The sequence below is a fragment of the Dermacentor albipictus genome, chromosome 2 (genome assembly GCF_038994185.2).
Source record: "Dermacentor albipictus isolate Rhodes 1998 colony chromosome 2, USDA_Dalb.pri_finalv2, whole genome shotgun sequence".
In the NCBI taxonomy this organism is placed as follows: Eukaryota; Metazoa; Arthropoda; class Arachnida; order Ixodida; family Ixodidae; genus Dermacentor; species Dermacentor albipictus.
The window spans coordinates 66,675,388-66,696,913 of NC_091822.1; the positions used below are offsets into that span (position 1 = coordinate 66,675,388).

Sequence of the window (21,526 nt, forward strand, 5' to 3'; positions counted from 1 at the left end):
CGCTTTATTCTGCGCTTCGAAAATAAAAAGCGCACGCATGGCTCAGGAAACACGCTGAACTGCGTGCCGCATGTGAAAGCGTCGTTTTATTTTCGATGCGATCGGTTTCGTTTTGACTGGTCATATACCAAAGCAGTCGACAGGAGACCACGAAAACATGTATAGGTATTATCGCAGAAATAATTTGACAGTTCGGAAAACTTGAGCCGCAGGAACCGCAACTTATTTGATAAACTAATTATCACTTTCTCACAGCTACGTACAGCCGCACTTGTCTGTCTCCCACTGGTGCCGGCCTGTAATCGCTATTGCGCTCACGCCTCACCGTTTTCAGTATGCTTCCAGTGAAAGACTAGATTATCAGTGGAGATGAAAAAATTGTGATAAATATTCCACGGAGTTTTCCGCGTTACCACTTCATGATTAGACACTGTGGCCTTTAAGCTTTCCATTGCGCAAAAAAAAAAAAAGACGTACCATGAAAATTAGTTGCCAGTCCTTTTAACGGCGGAGCGCCGCTGCAAACGCAGTGACCAATGGGGACAGCGCTGTTATTAACTTTCTTGAGTCAGGGTGACTTGTCAAGGTGTACGCAGGAACGTTCCAGAATACGGGAGTTAACGTACAACGCAGAACCCAAACTCACTTAGGTATATTCTCTTTGCGATTCCTTTTTGAGAAGTTTTACAATCATGGGAACAAAACTTAGGGCATGGTATCTGTTGGGCCTAGAGAACAAAAAGAAACCGTAAGAAGAATACAAAACAACCTAAGCCGTGTACGTGTTCTGTGCTGCTGGCCTTACTTCTGCGCGTACGCTAAGCCGCATGAGAACGTTATTTCCATTGTTACATAATAAGCCTAGCAGGGGGCACAGGTATGTTACATAGGAATCCCGTGATCAAGAGCTTTTTTCTCCCCCTTGTAAAATTCACTGCGCCTTATTCGGACAGCCTTACGAGGGTGAGCTTGATCATCTTTGTGCCCCTTCCCTCTCACGCGCTCCGCATAGACCGCTTGGTTTAAACACAATGCTAACAGGGGTCCGTGAATGCAAATGAGACGTATACAGTGATGAAAACAAGCCGCGATACGATGCAAACGAAGTTACGTAATCACGTCGTCGTCATCGGGATAAGCAGCGTGCCTCCGAGCAGCCATACTCCCTCGTCGGTGAAACTGTTGAGACATTCTCCCACCGACCTAACAGATAAGAACTTACAAGCGCATTTTGCTCGCCCAATGTATCTTTTTGGCACGGCAAAAAAAGAGAAGAAAAAAATAACTACAACACGAAAAATTCTCGACTGTGACTTCCGTCCGAAAGGTGCCACACGGGAATGTAAAACTGCACCTTGGTAAATGCTACAGAGGTGACGTGCGCACTTTGCACGATTCCGTGTCGACGAAATTAGTTGCTTCAAGGAATTAGGAGGAGCACATTCATACCCAGGAATTTTGGAAATTGCACCTGAGGCCATCTGGCGAACTTCACCGCAATGCGCGAGCATAGCTCAACAGGCAGCCTTTCTAAAAATGATATTTCCAGGGGCCGCGCGAATCGCAACATGTTTCGGTTGGCAACTTCGAGAAGTTACGGCCTGCTTATAACACGCGTATTTGCGATCCATATTCGCAAGTTTCTCGCTGCGTTATATAAGTATTTTAACCGTGACAAAAACACTGTTATAACCCACCAAGAACGTTATGACGAAGTTCGTGTAAACATACGTGTTAATAAAGGTGTGTACCCTCTCGACATCGCAAACTGAAAGTTGTTGAAACTTGGGCGGCCTTCTGAAACACCAGTTTTTGAAAATATGCTGCGCGTTGAGGTACGCTGGCGCACTGCGGCGAAGCTATAAAGAGGGCTGCAGAGGCAGTGTCCTAAATGCATGTACATGAACTAGTGGCTAGAAAAATGACTGAAAAAAAGAGGCCCATTTGCGTGAGTGCCACAGGCACCATGCATGCACAACGACGATGAAAGATAACGGTTGACTGACGGCGTTTCAAGTCTTTAAAAAACAACGCACGGCGTGCGAGACACCCCGAAGTCGCGCAGCTCCGGATTAATTTTGACCGTCGGGTTTTTCATTGCGATAAGCAATTATACGGACACTGCAGGCGCATTTCTACCGTCGGCATGAGGTTCCGTGTAAAATCCAGGGGCGATAAGATTGTCGCCGCGCGCCGTATGCTGTATGTGCAAGTAAAAGCATGCGAAGGTGAGACGACGATGGCGGCTCAGTCTCGCGCAGGCAAGGGAGGAAAGCGGGGAGGAAGCGCGCCGTCTTCCGTGGCGCGCAAGGCACCGAGGGCGGGGGGAGGCAAGCGGAGGAGGGGCGCTCTACTCCGCGACAACGCGGTGCCTATCTTGAAAGCGATCTGCGATGAGACTGAGTGCGCGCCGCGGTTGCTGACAGCTTCGTGTACGCCGTGTTTTCGCCGCTTAGTTCGCGTCGAAGCGAGAGGCAGCACGAAGGTCAATTCGCTCGCTGCTGCTGCCGGGTTTCCTCACTCCAGCGTTTTGACAGCGAGCTTCCGCGATCATCGAGTGAGATTTGTTCATGTTTGCTCGTCAATTTACTTAGGGAATGTTTACAAGATTACACGGCCGATAAAACTACTACCCTGACTTCGTACAGCTGTCTATACGAACTCGCTATCGCAATCGACGCTTCGCTTTTCCGGCGAAAGAGCGACATTTGTTTTTAATGTGCACCCAAAGCGCGTTGCAGGATGCGGTTTTCGTTTTGATTCGTTTTGCGCCAATATAGTAGAGCGCGGCCGCGAGCTGACCCACGAACTCGCGCTCGTCGGCAGTAGGCCACCGCTGCGGGTCCTCTGTGAGATATAATACAGCTGCAACACTGGCAACAGCAACACATACATCACGTGATCAGAGCTGCTGCCGTCACAAATATCGCAGCGCCTCGCCTTCGGCTGAAGCAAAAGGCATGCAGCAGGGTGCGGAGAAAAACAACCAATCTGGCTGTAGGCCGGCCGCACCCGTGAGATCCGGGCTAACCATATTCGCTCGTTAATGTCGGCGGCTTACGTCCCTCGGCAAGCTTCCGGCATGTCCGGCCGAGCGCTCACCGCTAAGGAGGTTTACAACACACAATCGCAGCGTAACATGGCCTTGGCGGAGACAGGCAGCGAGACCGGCTACCCATATATCGCGAGATGATTTGATATGACAAAGCGATAAGCATAGAATACGAGAATCGTGTTTTGGCGATGCATTTGCGAATGAAAGAAGCGAAAACGTGGGAAGACCCCTGCAAACGATTCAGCGGTCTCGAGCGGCCTCGCTTCGCGAACGGGAAAACGTGCGCGCGCTTTTGCATTGTAAATGTCTATGTTAAGTTGCCCACACGCAAGTTCCCGCACACAGGGAAGTAATGGCAGCTTTCCCCGTTGTTTCTTTCACGGTTGTCTGTTAATGAAGTATGCGGTGCCTCCTGCCGCTGCTGCAGCAATAGTTGCGAATCAGTGGAACATAGTGTGAGAAGACGACGATAGTGGATGTGAAGAAACTCTCGTCCGGCAGGGGCCATGCAGCCTACTTGGTATGTACAGCATGAGTCATACATACGTCTACATGCCTAAAACAAGTTCAGTATTTTACTGTGGTAGACTATATTAAACTCTAAACCTGATATCTTCCACTTGACCCGCCGTGGTTGCTCAGTGGCTATGGTGTTGGGCTGCTGAGCACGAGGTCGCGGGATCGAATACCGGCCACGGCGGCCGCATTTCGATGCGAGTGAAACGCGAAAACACCCGTGCACTTAGATTTAGGAGCACGTTAAAGAACCCCAGGTGGTCAAAATTTCCGGAGTCCTCTACTACGGCGTGCCTCATAATCAGAACGTGATTTTGGCATGTAAAGCCCCACATTCATTCATTCATTCATTCATTCATTCATTCATTCATTCATTCATTCATTCATTCATTCATTCATTCATTCATTCATTCATTCATTATCTTCCACTTAAGATAAGAGTCAAGTGCATCGGTTGACGTCACTATCTGAAATGGCGCTCAATGCCGGAGTGTAGTAAGTCACCGACGCAGTAAGGGGGATTGCGCACGAGAAATTATGAGGCTGCGTAAGATTGAACGGTTCTGCGAAATCCCTAATGAACAGCGCTGTGCTAACAGTGCCGCAAAGTGTTTGAACATAAAAGTTGCTCATTCCAGCACGGTGGTGCAACCCCGTCATTATGCTACTGGGGCGAGGGCAATACTCAATGGTTAAGGCTGGAGGCTAGATTGGTTGTTACATGTTCAAGTGAAACGGGTTACCGAAACTTGCGCAGAGGATATAGACACGACACGTAGACGAGCACAAGCGTGTAGTCACGTGTTATGAGTGCGTTTTTCTTTTTCTTTGTTGTTTTTTTTTGCTCAATAAACCGTTTCACTTCAGTCTTGAATCGAAAATTGCCGTACAGGTTGGTGGAGAGTACAGCGCCTTCGGAATGCCGGCTAGCCCGCTATCACGCTTGGAAGCAGCGATACATCGACAAGAAACCAACACGTGACGAAGGAATTCGTGATACATTCCGGCGCCCCAATTAGTCGGAAAACAATTCGCGACTTTCCAAACCACGGTCGTTTGTGCTGTGTTGCAAGGAGCGAGCACTTTGAGAGAATTAAGCGAATAGACACTTTTGTACTGCAGAGAGAGAGAGAGAGAGAGTGAGACTTCATTAGAATTGTACCGTATAGTATATCGTTGCTTTCAGGCATTGCCTTTCTAATGATGTCACACCTGTGTCCGTATCGTCGTGCGATTAAAAAAAATGCAATGAAACGCGCAGCCGCACTTCCGACGTCTGACGCGCACGTCGTGGTTTATGCCTGGATGCAGCCTTTCCGCAGTGCAGTACAACATAATTTATTCGCTTTATTGATTAAATGATGAACTTTCCTGGTCACATTAAGACCATAGGGTTTAAGGTGACCTTGAAGCGCTATAGAACATCTTAATACCGTGCACATCATTGAGCCCGTTATGTTTCGTACAAATTGAAGGCCATACACGGCAAATGCGGAGCGCGTCAGATGTCATACGTCGATGGGGCTTCCAAGGTTACTCACCGGATCTTTTTTGCTCGTACCTCTAAACTGATCGACAAAGCCAGAAGTATGTAGCCCATCATAGTAAACTAACGGCTCTTTATCCCTCTGTAGTTCGCACTACCGCTCATCTTTAACGTTTACCTCGCTCAAACAGCGAAAGACTGCAGTGCCGAATCCGCGCACCAACCTAGCCATGCGTCCTTCAAGGCGTTCGTCGAAACTACTACACACTGAATACGGTCTCCCCTCACGCAATACCCTCCACATAAGGTCCGAATAAATAAATTAACTTAAGAATATAGGTGAACTTTCAATCTTTATTTGCAGAGAGCGAGAGAGAGATGGTGGAAGGACGCGGCGGAGGGACACTGGAACAGGCTCGTCCATACTCGCAGCCCTGCATTCCGAGGGACGCGAACGGGTGGGCGTCCGAGCTATAGAGTTGCGCAATGACGGCGCAGGGGTTTCGTCAGACGCACGCACGTCGAGTGAATCGCATTTTGAGCCAACTGCGCCGCGAGCACCGGGCTGTGGCAGGGGGACCGTAGAGACTGTCTTGAGCTGAGACACGACACTCACACGCAAAAAGCAAAATGAAAGAAAGAAAGAAAGAGCGGGATTAAAAAAAAAAATGTCAAGCGCACGGCAACAAATGTCGTCCGAAAGTTGCCCAGTCGAAATTACGAAACACGGCGGCGTGTCAGTGACTCGCGTGACGTCACTGCTCGTAGTTATTACGCAGTCGGCTGCCACCAGGAGCACCAAGCACAACGTCCGCTTGTAAATATGAGGTTAAAATTAAATTATTGGGTTAATTTTACGTGGCAAAACCACTTTCTGATTATGAGGCACGCCGTAGTAGAGGACTCCGGAAATTTCGACCAGCTGGGATTCTTTAACTTGCACCTAAATCTAAGTACACAGGTGTTTCCGAATTTCGTCCCCATCAAAATGCGGCCCCCGCGGCCGGGATTCGATCCCGCGACCTCGTGCTCAGCAGCCCAACACCATAGCCACTGAGCGAACACGGCGGGTGTAAATATGAGGTGGTACGCACTAACGAGGTCGTTAGAAATGTGATGTTTAATGAGAGCTAGAGGGCAAATAAACATAACGGTAAAACTGTTAACGAGGTAGACGCAGCGAGAGCGGCGTTTAGAGCGGCGAGCAGCAGCGCTGGTGTATACAGCGATATCTTGTGGCAGTGTGATAAACCAAACAAGACACAAGAAGATGGAAATGATGCGGTTAATTCGCTTGGTGAGAAAGGGCAGCTTCAGCCCGGAACCAACGTTTCAATGAAAGTGACTTACAATATACGACACTATAGTTTCGGCAAGGGAACTTCTATTCGTCAAGGGCTTCCATTCGTCATGACGAAGACGGGTCCCGTTGTTGAAACAACAACACACTTCCAATGTGCGCAGCCAAATCAATGAAAAAAAGTTACCACAACGACCGACTGCGCTCCATTCATCGGCGGCCGTAGATGCGTATAGGATGCGAAGGTAAGTGCAGTATATGCATGAGCATCTTTTTCGAAAAGGAGACTCGTGTCGCGTACCAACGTCTGTAAACTTGGCTCTGATTGATATCGATTCTAGGCCTCACAATAAACATTGAAAGCGTTTAAAGCTGCGGGATCTGATCGTTACGTAAGGCGAAGAGCGCCAGTTCGTCGTAATATGCGACAATGGACTTTGCAAAAGTTAGTGCGTTTCGGGTGCATGGACGACGAACGCCAAGACAGTATACGTCTGCCTCTTTCTTCTTTTTTTGCGTGTGTGTGCGCATGCGTACGTAGCTACGTGTCGTAACGCTTTGTTTGTCTATCTAGCTGCGAAATTATGGGAAACTTGTACTACTCGCTTCGGTGTTGCCAGTCTTCGTTGGCGGTCGGATGAATGGGCGGACGTAGAAGTACGAGAAGATGGAGGCGCCTAAGTTAACCCGTGTCCTCACGACTCCTTCGTGCGTGCAGTGCCGCCCTAGAAGGATATGCTTGCAGAGCCACTGGAGGCCGCCTTTCGTCTCCACGCTATAGACGCCCACATACCGTCACAAAGATCCGTGTAGCGCTGAGAAATTACCCGGACTGTATACGCATCCGGCTCGGCTGCGCACTTGTGTACAGCGTTATAAACGTTCGGCTTCATTGACGCGCCAGCGGTGCCTACTCAGCGGAACTTCCAGCAGCCTCGAACAACCACAACAGAACGCAACACGTCGGCTTAGGTTGTTCAACGCAGACCTTGACCGTTCTACGCAGAAACTGTCGACCTCCCTTGGCTTTACAAGTACAAGGCATACACGCAATGAATTGGCGCGCTCGCAATCTGGATGCCGCCGGAACGGCGCTGGCCGACCAAGGACTAAACTTTGAAACGCAAATGCGAAGCGTTGCCGCGCGTAGTCGTTCCGGATAGGCGACGGCAAACAACGCCCACGCGCGCCGCCAAATTAACGCGCCGGCTTCCAACCAACCTCGTTTAGCGAGGCAGCTTCGACCACTTGGCTCGCGGTCATCGGTAAACTGGCTCGTTTATTTGAACTTCGCACCCGCTCGCTGCGCGAACGCGAAATACGGGTGGTGCGAAGCGAGCTGCACGAAGGGCAGAAGCCGCTTGGCGTGACTGCGTTCAATCAGCCAGCGAGACTATGTACCGCGTACATAGATGCTTTTTTTTTTCTTTGCAGCTCGCTGAATGAATCCGCACAATCGAGCACGCATGCCGAGGCGAAAAGTGCTTCGAATAGGGCTCGCAAACAGCGTTTCAAGGACACTCACGTGTGCACGGGCGGCAGCCTCCAGCGCGGCCCGTCGATGTGCGCGCGCGCCCATTAGACGGCACACGTAAGTGCGCAAACGAGCGAAGCGCCCGTGTATGGCCTCTCATCGCCGGCGCGTTCGAACGACCGCACGTATGCGCGCGCACCCTTTCTCTAAAACGCATTAGCGAGAATCGCAACTCGTGACCTGCTAACCAAGCAACGCGGCCGGTAGATGCGTGCTGGATGCACGAGCGGTGAAAGGGGAACTGAAACAGCCAATCACAAATGAAGCGCTGACAAAATGAAGAAGAAAAACGAGAGCGCCGAGCGTCCTTCGACTTTAATAAAGAGAGAAAGGAAAACGCGGGCGCGCGTATACGACCGTACCCACTGGAGAGAACATATATTTAGCACGAGGAAGGCACAGCTGCATCTGCAGTTTACACGGTGTGTAGGGTGTCCCAGTTAACGCTAGCCAAGCTATTAAAATAATAAATAAATAAATAAATAAATAAATAAATAAATACATAAATAAAATAAAAGAAAAAGAAAGGATAAGGAAACCACGCGGTGCGAGATATGATCTTAAGACCAATACAGTAAAAGCTCGTTAATTCGAACCGCAAGGGGAAGCCGCTTCAGTTCGAATTAACGAAAGTTCGAACTAACGAAAGTGAAGGAGAGCAACAGTACACTGCGATTTGGAAGCAGTAGGGAATGACAGAAATTTGGCGGGTCAGAAAGTGATGGCGTGTGCCGCGGGCACACGCCATCTTCAAGTCGAAGCTCTGGGTCCGACTGTGCCACACCACCGATGTCCACCGAAACGAACGTTAGCCGAGGCTTAACACCATCACAATAAATCGCGACGGCCGATACCTCCTAAGCTGAAAACAGAGGTACACAACCGATGAAGACTGCCGAGACAAAGACGCCGAACATGTGAAGGTGGCGAAGGCCCTGATTCGTTGGTTCTTGATCGCAAGCGCAGCTGCGACGTACTTGATTCGCTGTGTTTTGGCGCTTGCCGTGGCATCTCCGCACAACATTAGCAGCTGTACAAGATTTGCAAAGCCTCCGAGATTCGCAATGGGCAAGAAATATCGGAGGTTACGTAGAACGGAGAGGCGGCAGCCGCCGCTGCCTTCTGGCTGACCCCGCGTCGGTTAGATTTTTTTCTGATTTTGCCTTCTCTCGCCGTTCTCTCCGTTTAGGAGGCAATACAGCCTTGTGTGTAGGCAGTAGGCGCGTTTCTCTGGCCGTGTGCCAGGCGAGCGTAGTTCGAATTATCCGTGAGGGAACCTTCTCGCGTTCGAATTGACGGACTTTTTTATACATAGACTTCTGTGGAGCTTGGCCGGACCAAATCGTACAGTTCGAATTATCCATAAATTCGAATTATTGAAGTTCGAATTAACGAGCTTTCACTGTATATACAGTGTTCGTTCGTCACACCTGTAACCACCGAACACTGTATATCTTATAATTGTCCTCTATAATCTGTTTTTATTTTATTTTTATTTGTTTATGTATTGTTTGCTTTGGACAGCTTGGCCAACGTTAGCTGAGGCGCTCGGTGTACTGCGGGAATATAAGCACATACACTCTGGGCTGTGATCCGCACAGCGGAGACCCGTAGATGGGATGGCGTGTACATTTATGTTTTGATGTTCCGCATACGCAATCCCGAAATACTCGTCGACCGCACGTACAGTTTGCCCGGCAAGCAAACGAGAAAGTACGGGGCCGCGCAATAAAATTAACTTCCCACGTATAGTTTAGTGTATTGCGTTTAGGAATTGTGAGGAACTTAAGCTCCATTCGACCTAAATGAAGGCGGCTTCAGGCCAGCGACTCGGAGAATCTTTGTTGGATCTCGATCGCCCACTTGAGGTTTTTCGACCGTCTGCGTATGGCATTTCCGAAGGCTTGCGAGATCGTGCCGATTGTACTCCTTCTGTGACAGACTTTGGCAACCGCTTCGCGCTACCCCTCTTTCACGTTACTAATGCCTTTCCCCGTATATACAGGTCAGCCCACCAGAGCCCTCTCTAGTTAACGTCCCTGCCTTTCTGTGCCTACTCATTTTCTCTCTCTCTCTCTCTCTCTCTCTCTCTCTCTCACACACACACACACACACACACACACACACACACACACACACACACACACACACACACACACACACACACACACACACACACACACACACACACACACACACGCACACTCTAAACAATAGCTGGCCCTGGCCTCTTACCCAGGCCCTCGTTCTTTTTTCTTTCTTTTTCAAGGCCACGTGACGCACACGAATGCCCTCATTAGGCCGCCTCTGAACTTTTAAGTTGAGAGAAAGTTTCAAATTTTAGCAAATAACTGTCTTCGAGTTATCACTGTTCCGACGTATTAACGGCTGCACGAATCGACATCAGAGAAGCCATAATTGTATTTTTTTTTTGTTGCGGTATAAAAGTGTGTACTGAATATTAGGTTAGAAGGCGTATGCGTCACTCAGGATGGGTTTCACAATCAATGCAGTACCTTGCGCTTCTTATAATTGAGGCGGTCTATTCAGGCGAGCATACGGAGGTTCATCCCTTCACAGACCACTTGCATTTGAACACTATAGAGTGGCATGTCGCACATATTCCTTTGGTCGCACGTTGATTTCTGTTTGTAGCTGTATGGGGGCTCGATGCTTTTTTTCATCTTTGTTTCTTATTTAGAAATACCTCACGGACTTCCAGAGAGGCACTGAGTAGTGAGGGGATCATGTGGTACAGTTAATTTACGCTCTTGCACCCTTTTTTGGTGCTAGTGTGCCAGTTAGACAGATTTACACCACTTTTCACATTTAGGGGTGCAAATTATTTTACAGTGATAAAGACAAAAAAACGCACAAAAAATTGACAAAAGGAGCGGACCCTCCGTCAACGCTCCGCTCAGTCGGTCCGGTGGCGGAGTTTCCGGGACGGCGCTCCGCCATCCGCTGCTGCCGGCACGAGCGTCGGGCCAGCAGCGCGACGCTCGCGTTAATCGTTCATCGCACTTCACTGTAATGCGCCATAGGCTGTTCTGCAATGCATATTTTTTTCCCCACAGCTCACACGCATTACGTAAGGTACAAAATGGCGCAATGACACGATAGCAACAACTTCCTCTTCGTGTATAAGAAGAATGGAGAAGGTGTTGATCGAACTTTGCGCATTTTCTTGGATACGACTGTACCGACCCCCCCCCCCCCCCCCCCCCTACGACAGCGTCTTTTGTTACAGACGTGTCCCGCGGAGCCAGACGACCGGCAACCGATTAAAAGCCTTTAGTTCCGCGTGCGATTATATGCACAGCAAACGGATGACGTAGTTGTCGCGTGGATTACGGTGCGCATCAAAACAAGAAAGCGGCGTTTGGTGCCGCGTCTTAACACCTTTATGACTATTATCGTAGGCGTTCTCATCGCGGGGAGGGCGAGAATTAACTCTGGACTGCGGCGCGGGAGCCGACAACCAGGCGCGCCAGTGTCTGCAATGATTTTGCGCGGGGGGCGTATGCACGCGCGATTTAGCACACCCCACGAGAGCGTTAATGGCGACGCTGAGGGCGCGGTCGTGGAAAAGGTGCACAGGCGTGTTCTCCTATACTCCGCACGAGTATCGGATAATTTGACACCGGGCGTGATATGCCCGCTAACCCTCTACGCCATAGTCGAACGGTGCACATCGAACTTCCAGGCCGGCTCGAACAAATAAAGAATAATAAAATAAAACGTCAATAAACGCCGAGTTGCGCTCACGCGCTGTTCGCAGGAAGTACGAGTATAAGCGTACCGTATGCGTCGCGGTAATATGGAGTAATAATATTCGGCAAAAAAAAAAACAGAAACTGAACTGGGAGTTTAAAAATAACAATGAGCTCGCGCCGTATAATTTCTTCACACTTATATACGCATATCCGAAAGCCGCTTGCCTCATCGCTTCCACAGGTCATCAGACTTCCTGGATTCGTCGAGCACGTGGTGTATATACGGAGCATATCGCGCATTGGGCAGGCAGCGCACGTATGCGCCTCCTCCGAGACAGGACGCGACCGCTCTTGTTTTTCCTTTTCCGGGGAGAAAGACGGATCTTTCCGGGTTCCCGTCCGAGCCATGCGCGCGCAGCGAGTCGGTATCGCAAAGCAGGACGCTCTATTTGAGGCGACGGCGGGCGCCTTTCGAAACCGCGGCGGCACAGATCAACCAAAAAGGCGTACACGGTAAAAAAAAAAGAAGAAAAGAAAAAAAAAGACAGCCTTCGCCAGAATTGCGTCCTACTCGCATTTTCTTTTCTTGCTTCGCCGCATCTCCGAGTCGGTGGAGAGCGACAGGGAAGCGCGGGTTATCCAAACGAATCACTTTTTAATGTAGCCCCCGTAATGCATGCGCGCTTGCACAGCACGGCTTATGCATTCCCATCTCGCGTCCTGTATGAAATAAGGCGGCAGGAAAAATTCCTCGGATTCCGAGAGACGTTGCGTAAAAAAGAATTAAAAAAGCCATCCGCGCTATACCTCGGCAAGGGGCTTCATATTTCTCCGTGCCGGCATGCAGCTATGGGACGGAAGGGTCGATGGAAACGCGAGCGCCAGTGCGTGCGTGCGTGTATGTGTATCTTCGTCCTCTCGTCACGTGACTTGCGATGGAAAAAAAAAATGCGGCGCGGCAGAGCATCCCCCACGAAGAAGGCATGTGCGCGAGAGAGAGTCCAGAATTCCTCCGGAGAAAACCGGCCCCGAAAAAGAAAAAAAAAGACGGACTCGCGCCTTTTTGTTCGCATTGCCGACTCCCGTCGTCTTTCATTTCGTTCTTTTGGCGTAAAAAAAGAAGAAAGAAAAAAGAAAAAATGCAAGAGAGTATATAGTCGGAGCACGCGTCAGACGTGTACGTGCGCGCTGTTCTACACAGGGTTAACGATTTAACTGCGAACGTTATACCGTTGTCGACGACCGCTGCGTACTGTTTCGCATAGCCGCAGTGACCCAACGTCGGCAGTGGGGAAGCGGCCGTTCTTGTACGTTATACTCGCGTGTCGCTTCGAAAGACGGCGCGAAGCCTATGCGCTCAAAGTTTAATGAGGGACGAGTGAAAGTGCGAAACAAAGGAAGGTCGTTCCTGTTAGGCGGATCCCGTTATAGGGCGACTGCACGCACGCATGCAAGAGCAGGCGTTTCGAGTTTGTTGGCTGTAAAAGGTGGACGTGCCTTTCGCAACATTTTGCTTTTGAGCTTGGCACTGGAGGCGCAGGTTCTGTAGAACTCGTTTCCTGTAACTTGCCCTGCGATTGCAAAACGCGTCGAGTTTTTCAGAGAGATGCTGCGCCTCTAAGCTCGATGCGTGATTGCGTCTCAAGCTTTTTTTTTTTTTAAGAAGCTATTGAACTGTGCTTTTGAACGCTATCTGCATATAATATCCATGCAGAAAAGAAATAATTGACATACAGCACAAAAAGATATTTTAATAGGATTGCGCAATTTATCGAAGCCACAAATCACGTTATATTATTTTGGTAAATCGTCCATAGAATGAATTAGGACAAGGCATACAACGTTAACCACTAAATCACAACGAGATGCCTGGTTAAAGATGATTCAAGACGCTGTTTAGTTACCGTCAGGTACTTAGGAGTTCCGACGGAAAGTGTCAACTTAATAGACAGGCCCCCTCAATGCTTCGAACTGCCGTTGGAACTGGAGAAGTTGAGAAATCTAACAACCGGACAACCCACGAGCATTAAGCAAAAAATAAAAAGAAAGTTACGCAGATCCTGCGAATTATGACACCCGAAGCGTGTTGCAGTTACCTGGCTATTTAGCCTTGCTTTGGGTTGCGCAAAGTGCTGCCAGATGGCGTAACGCGTCCTGCAAGGCGAGGAAATGCGCGTGTGCGGCGCGAGTCAGTTTACGCGGCAAAAAAAAAAAACGACAAGACGACGGCACGACGGCGACAACGCTGGCACGACGACGACGACGTGGATGCTAGGCTGTCGCGCGGGGAGAACCCGGTTCAAACCCCATCACCGGACGCATTTGCACGTCTTTTCTTTTTTTTATGAGGACAGCCCAGACGAAGCCCGGCACACCATAGACTACGAGTGCAAAGTGGTTGGGAGGGAGGTACACGGGATGATCATTCTTATGTTTTCCGTAATTTAAAACAAATCGCCTTTCCCAGATAACATAATTCGTATGCTTGAGCTGGATTATTCAGAGAGATGGACTTTACTTGCACGAGATAATGAAACACATATTCATTGAATTAAAAGAGTTAGCTAATTAGCTTCTTAATTACTTTACAGCACATATTGCAATTTCCGAAACGTAGCCGCCGAGTTCGCAAGGCGTATCGTATCCACTAGGAACGAATTTCCAGAATGACGGTCGCGTATCTCAGGACATTCATTAAAGTTTTGCATCCATCCATCCAACCAGTTTAAAGATATGCGCCATCAAACTAGACCTAACAATGCACCGCTGTTCCACTTTTTAAACAAAACGCTCTTTCATGTGTTGAAGCACAAAAGTAAAATAGAACGCCCACGTATTCTGCCCCACACTGTCGGAAAGAATATCTCGACGCTCATGTGAATTGGGAGATTAATTTCAAGTAAAGATGTTTCACAATATCACCGGCTACAACGCGTAAATTGCAATATGTACCGTGAATTAATCAATGAAGTTAATTAGTACATTTATTTTAATTATTTGAACATGCATTTCGATTTCTCACGCTAATAGTAAGCGCCTCTTCGAATAATCCAGCTCGAGGACAAGAATTACGCTATCTGCCACAGGCGATTTTTAAAAATTCCGGAGAACATACAGAATGCTTCACGTTAACAAGTGCTTAGCAAAGACTGGTTGCACAGCACAGCAGAGATGCGAGCATAGAAATGTCGCTCTGGAACAGGACCCACAGAAAGGAGCTGTTCTACTGTTCAGAAGGGCACAAAGGGATAAGTCATCAGCCCCGAACTCGTACTTGATTCTTTGTAGTCGTCATTTATCATCTGGCGGTCAGCGCCAAAACCTGAGCTCGCAACGTTATGACGGAATAAATTAACTGAAATTCTGGGGTTTTACTTGCCAAAACCACGATTTTGGCATCGACGTGCAGCGAGTATGCCTTCACGTGGTGACGCCCTTTTCATTTCTGGTCGTTTTCTTTTAGTTCTTTACATGGTGGTCAGCAGGTGTATACGTTTTGAGGCCGACACGGAAGTTTCTGAAATCTTTTTGTTAGTACAGATACGTTTGGTCAGGTACGCGTTATGAATCTCGCAAGATAGTTCATGTACATGTGCGAGCTCTTTCGATTTATTTATTTATTTATTTATTTATTTATTTATTTATTTATTTATTTATTTATTTATTTACTGGCGAGTCACTAAGCTCTTACGGAACCACGTTCGGGCGTATAATGCTGTCGCTTAAAAGGTTCAAACTGCACATCTCAAATATAGTTATATCACGTGTACGTGTAAAAGATATGCACATAAGATTTGGCAAAATAGAAAAAGTCAACTGGTGTCAGGAGGCGAGACTCGCAAAATTTTAAGGTCGCGCAGTAATTGTCATAATCACATTTAAATGTTACAAATTGTAGACACCTTTCGTTGGTCAAACGAACCACCGTCGTTCGGTACCTTCAATTCAGCGCAGCGCTACAATCCCGAGCCTCGCTCTGGGAAAGACGTTCTTTTGTAACCGCATACGTGTCGGTAAAGAGACAGTCATCGTCGTCGTGCCTCTACGCAGGAGTAAATTGGAACTGCACCCGTCGATTGCAGGCGCGTGCTTCCCATTGGCGAAACGAGCGAAAGCGGTATCTGATAGTTGTATGCGTTGCACAGCAAATCATGCTTAGCGTCGAAAAAAAGGTTTAGAAGCCCGCGCTTTTTTTCTTTTCTTGCGTGTAGGGTTAGCATGTATGCATCTCTGTGGCCACAGGTGTGCCATGTTTATTCGCCCGTATTCTTCCTGTACGTAGTGTTTTATAACTAATTTTCAGGGAGGAGAGGGCAGACAGGGGTGGGGGAACGCAGTAGTTGCGTTGGTTCCAGAAAAGCGTTCGCACTTGATCTTCCTCGAGGACACTGGCTTCTACCGGGCATTCCAGCTGCCCGTTACAATAAAAGGTCATTTCGCATATCAACCTGGTCATCTGGATCAGATACGCTACAGACACAAGGCCATGCAAACATCTGCGCGTCGTTGAGCAATCTCTACCATCTCTCTGCGATAGCCGGTACATTGGTAGCCCATGTTTTATCGTGCATTTGCAGTGCGTAACGAAAATCAACAGTCTCTCAGAAGGAAAGGGGCGGGCGAACGTCGGCATATAGAAGGAGAGGCCTGGCGTGCGGCCCCCACGCACGGTCGTGCTTGCACGGACACTCGAGAGCTCGGGAAAATCGTCGGTGCACAGGCGAGCAACAGTCAAACCGCTGCAAACGCGAGATCCGAGGAGCAAGAAACACAGAGCCAGAACTGAAAGACAAAGGGTGCGTGGCTTTCGGGGCGGTGAACTACTTCCACACGAAAGAGGGGGAAAAAAAAAGGAGGACTAAGAAAGGGTACAGAGTTGCCGTGCGCGTTTATACACAAAAGGGGGAGGAGCAGACGGACGAATAAAACGCGCGCACCAGACAAGGCGAGGCCGCGTGGGGGTGGACGGGCTGCTCGACGGAGCAAGACGACGCGCCCCGCGAGTCGGCAACGTTCAATCAGTTCCGGCAGGAACGCCGCGCCGTTGTCGGCGTGACCGACCGACCGACCGACCGAGCCGCGCTGCAAACTCTTGGTGGATTCGGCGGCGGTGCACGCCAAGATCGAGAGAGAGAGAGAGAGAGAGGTAACGTGTGTGAGAAGAGAGATTACAACCGAAGCACTCGCGGGGTGGCCTACTTCTCAGATTGCCGTGGAACGCGTAAAATTGGAGAGAAAAATCCAGATGATATCTTGCGGAGCTCCCGTTATGTGTTCGAGCCCCCTCTCTCTCGCGGGCGCTTATTTTTCTAGTGAGGCCCATGGAAAACAAATGTTCACCCGGAGGTTTGTGCTACTTGGGCGTAATTAGGCGCCCCTCTTGGCACGAAATAACCCTTACTTGTGCGTACGCTATCTACAAAAAACGGAGTTGCGGTAGTTTATGGCATAAATTCCGGATAGTATTCGTATGAGACCCGCGAAGTAGTTGACCGCGTTGCAATTGCGTTATACAAGGCGAGGCGTTCCGTGCTCCTTGTAGCAAAGATAATTTGTTATCTTTGTTGGCGTGAGCAAGCGTTTTCTTTTTTTTTCTTTTTTACATGTAAAAACATGGGAAGCCAGGCCTTCTCAGAGCCGACAATCTCAAAATCCCAGCTTTGCTCGAGCAACAATAAAAAAGAGAAGACAGAATAAAGTATTTAAAAGAGCAGGATACAAACACGAACACAACAAGCACACAAGGACTTATCTAGGAGCACCAGCACCGAAAGCACAATCCAGTGACTGTAGGAGTGTCTCTTTCCGTATAGCACAAGGACACACGACCGCTAGATCAGCTCGTTAAACAAAAACAAAGGAAGCACTGCCACTTATAAGCTATCTATGAGATCAATATCCAATAATGGCGAAGGGCACGCCTCTCCTTATCGGGGGCATGACCGCGGTTCAAGCACTTTGTCGACCGTGAGAGGGCGTCTGTGAAGGGTGTTCAAACGGTAACGTATAGGCGAACCCGCTGCTGCACGCATTGAGTGCATTCTATGGTAATTAATATGCTCCACTGAAGCGCCGCAGTTACCACAGTAACTGCGTGACAGGACGGCAACCGTTGTTGGTCACATGTGCGTGGCCGAGCGATTTACGTTGTTTCTATAAACGCCCCGACAAAATGGGAAATTTGGTTGGCAAGGAGTTTGCTATATATGCGCAAGTCATAGCTAAATATTAAAACTCCAGGAAATGATAAAAAGAACGAAGATCGAACAGAATAAGTGAAATTTCTATTTAGCGATTCCAATGCCATATGTCGACTGCTTCATCGAGTGGTCGGCAGACGACACGAGCTGCTGGTGCAACGAGCGAGCGATTGTGAAATAAATGTATAAATTGCAGGGATGATTTAACCAGCGAAGCAATCAGAACGTGAAACGTAAATCTGTACATTGCCTCTGCAAGTCGTCCATAAATTATCTAAAGAAAGGTCGTAGACGACTTCGCCTATTACAGACTTTTCAGCTTGACCATATAAAGACTGTAAAGTACATATAAACAAAAATCCACAGTATATATTCTTCCTTTAGTCACTTGTAACACAGACTACCGAACGGATTGCAGAAAGCTTATATAAGAAAGTTCGTTCGCTCTATGTGCAGTTCGGGAGGCTGTTATTGCCCCACGACGCGAGCTTTGATAAGGCTAACTTTGATCATTGCGATCACGATGATAGCGCGAGTACACCCGAGGATTCCTGTTAGACGTGCACCAGACAGCAAATATAGCAGAAGTGAAGCCCATCAAAGGCAGAGACCAAAAAAAAAATGGAGACTCGCAGGAACACCAGCTGGTTTGGAAATAGAAAGAACTGCTAAGGCCATCTGTGCGAGAGTTATCCGACTGCATTAAATATTGCTACGCCCTTTGCTATCACGTAACCACGGAGGGAGCATAGTATAATGCGTACAGAAAGGCCGACCCAGAGGTCCCAGGCAATTTCGACCGTTCCCCGGCGGGACGGCGCTGCCATAAACGCGCTGGGCAACCGGACATAGCGCCGGTGCCCGGTTGGATCGAACAAGTAGCCCTCCTGCCACGCACCCAACCACCTCTGATTAACAAGCGCCCTGCACTTTGGTGCGATGCCAGCTCCACTTTCCCTCCGATGGAATTCGCATCCGTTCGGAAAAAGAAAAATTCCATCATTTTCTCCGATGGCGACTCTTTTACACCTGATGGCAGATGCCAGAATAGTGATCGTCGCGAAACGAAAAACGATGTGGGTACGAATCGGTCGGTAAGTTTGCGTGGACAATTTTCTTTCGGTGTGTCGCCTTTGAGAGTGCGTTTCGACCAGCTCTGTGCTCGGAGAACTGGCAAGCAATTTTCTTTGCGCGAGACTCCATAACGCTCGCGCACAGCTGAGGACGTTCACAGCGCCACCGCAGCCGCGAGGCGTGTCGGTAGTAGTAATCCTTAGCGCGCTGAAGGGTGTACTACTGTAAAAGGCACGTTGTGCTTGTACCATGAAAAACCCACTTATCCCGGCCACGGCAGCTGAATTTCGATGGGGGCGAAATGCGAAAACACCCGTGGTGCTTAGATTTAGGTGCACGTTAAAGAACCTCAGGTGGTCAAAATGTCTGGAGTCCTCCACTACGCCGTGCCTCATAATTAGGGAGTGGTTTTGGCACGTAAAACCCCATAAGCTTTTGAAAATTAAGCACCCACTTAGCTTATCTCGATATCGAAGGGCAGGGAGGTGAAAAGAAGAAAGAAAGACAATATATGAGCGTGGTTGAGGGACTGCCAACCTCCCTTCCCCCCCCCCTCCAACTGGCCGGTAAAATTTAGACACACATACACACACACAAAAAAAAAAGTCTATAACGGCACTGCCCTCGGCATTTCTCCCAATGTTCCCTCGAACCCAAGTGCTGCGGGAAAGCTTAGCGAGGAGTGCTGCCATCAGTCCTAGCGCCGGCAAGATCGCTGCGCACGTGCCCTGGTGTAACTTATTCGGTTTAACTTATTCAGCTGACATCCGTTTGACTTGCTATTCCCAAAACTCGTTCAAAGCCTCCCAGGGTTGCGATGTGGGCTTGTTTGTTGATGACGTCAAAGGTGACGTGAAGGGTTCATGATGTCAATTGGTGTTCCAGTTCCTTTGGCGCTTCAATGCATAAAACAGCGGTTTCTTAAAGAAGTAACCGGAACGCCAACGCATTTCGTCGGACACTTTGAAAATTAACATCTCGGAACTGGTGCTGTCCAGAAAATTGGTTCCAGGTGGGTACACCGTGTGATACTCAGCGGCTATAATTCGTAGATTGAGAAATGTGGCGTACAGTAATTAATTAGCAAGTTAATTAGAGTAACTATACGCTAGTTATTAAATCAAACATTTTGATTTCTCGTAGAAGTAATGACCGCCTCATCGAGTAATTTAGGTCAAGGGTTAGAATTGCACTATCTGCCATGAGCAATCTTTAAAAATTTTGGTGCAGCTAACAAAAAAACGCCCTGCATATATGGCACTAAGCGCGCCACAGAACACCGCGAGCGTTCCTCGTGGTTTTCTTGCGCTAATAAACCCGCCTCGTTGAAAGCAGATTCATTTTCGTCGTCCGACCACAGCCTCCTATATACGGTCCGGCCACACGAATCGGCGGAGGGTGCCACCTCCACATCCCTCTAGTGGACCTATATTTTTTCTCGCCCCTCTCGCTTACTCTGTGCTCCCGCGCACACTTCGACCCCCCCTTCCCCTTCCAAGAGGGCTTCGCGTCTATACACTCTCCCCCCGCAACAGCATCGACTCGCACCAGCGCACGCTGACGAGCAGACGGAAGACGTTGCCGAGTCAGCGGCGCGTCTCCGTATTTTTCGCGAGTCCGCTCGACCGAGCTGCTGCCCCCTTCCGCGCGCTCATCGCGCGAACGCAGCACAAACGGTCGGCTTCCCGTCTGGCACCGGATAGTGGCGGCGGGGCCACCAACTGGAGCGCTAACGCCAACGGATGCATCAGACAGGGAGAGAGACAGGGGGGTAATGAAATAACAAAGCCCTAGGCTAGGCAGAGGCGTATTTTTAGACCCTGGACCGAGCTTTGTAAGCGTATACAGGCGGTGCACACTGTGTATATACACACTCTATAGAAAGCCCCGCCGCCCTTACAGAGGGTGCCCCAATAGCGAGCTACTGGCCGAATGCCCCGCGGCGCGTATACACTGCGAAGGAGAGATTAAATTGCGCGCTCTTTGAACGAACGGTGTAGGTGGAGGAAGCTTGCAGAGTTTCTCTCTGCCCGACACCCATGGAGGCATATATGTGGCTACCTCTGTAATGAGAGCCGGATATACTATATCGGCTAGGCACACGCTTTGTTTCGCGCTATATCCCTCGAGGGGCCACATTTTCACCGGATACCCGAAAACAGCGGTATACCCGAAAGGGTATACCACTCTATATAGGGACGCAGTAATTCCTGTCGTCTGACTAAGACGTCCAGCTAGGCACGACGTCGTAAAAGAAAAAAAAAAGAGTATTTCCAAACGTGAAAGCGGCCCAGAATACGCAGGCACATGAGAGGTAACGGTAGTCACACACACACACACACACACACACACACACACACACACACACACACACACACACACACACACACGCACACGCACACGCACACGCACACGCACACGCACACACACACACACACACACACACACATTTTTTCTTTGTCTTCTTAACAGTGCTATTATTAACCTTCCCAAGGCATATACCATGTATCTGCCGACTCGCATCCCATTCTTCATGAACTCTGCAGCATGGCGCAGTCATGTGACGTCACTCAACAGCAGTGAGCGCGTGTGACCTGTATTTCGTCGTATACCTTCATCCATTTACATCGCTTCCCACGTCGAAT

General features: G+C 49.0%; 1 protein-coding gene across 3 annotated transcripts in view; it reads right to left on the minus strand.

Annotated features, from left to right (window-relative positions):
- LOC135903206 (uncharacterized) overlaps positions 1–21,526 on the minus strand; it is a 258,736-nt gene that overhangs the window by 38,890 nt on the left and 198,320 nt on the right. The window contains exon 1 of one of the 3 annotated variants that reach the window (XM_065433614.1): positions 7,883–8,034. The exons of the other annotated variants lie outside the window; for them this stretch is intronic. Coding sequence (XP_065289686.1) covers positions 7,883–7,991 — 109 coding nt within the window. The 5' untranslated portion in view covers positions 7,992–8,034. Of the gene's footprint in view, positions 1–7,882; positions 8,035–21,526 lie in introns of those variants that run through there. 3 annotated transcript variants of the gene reach the window in all.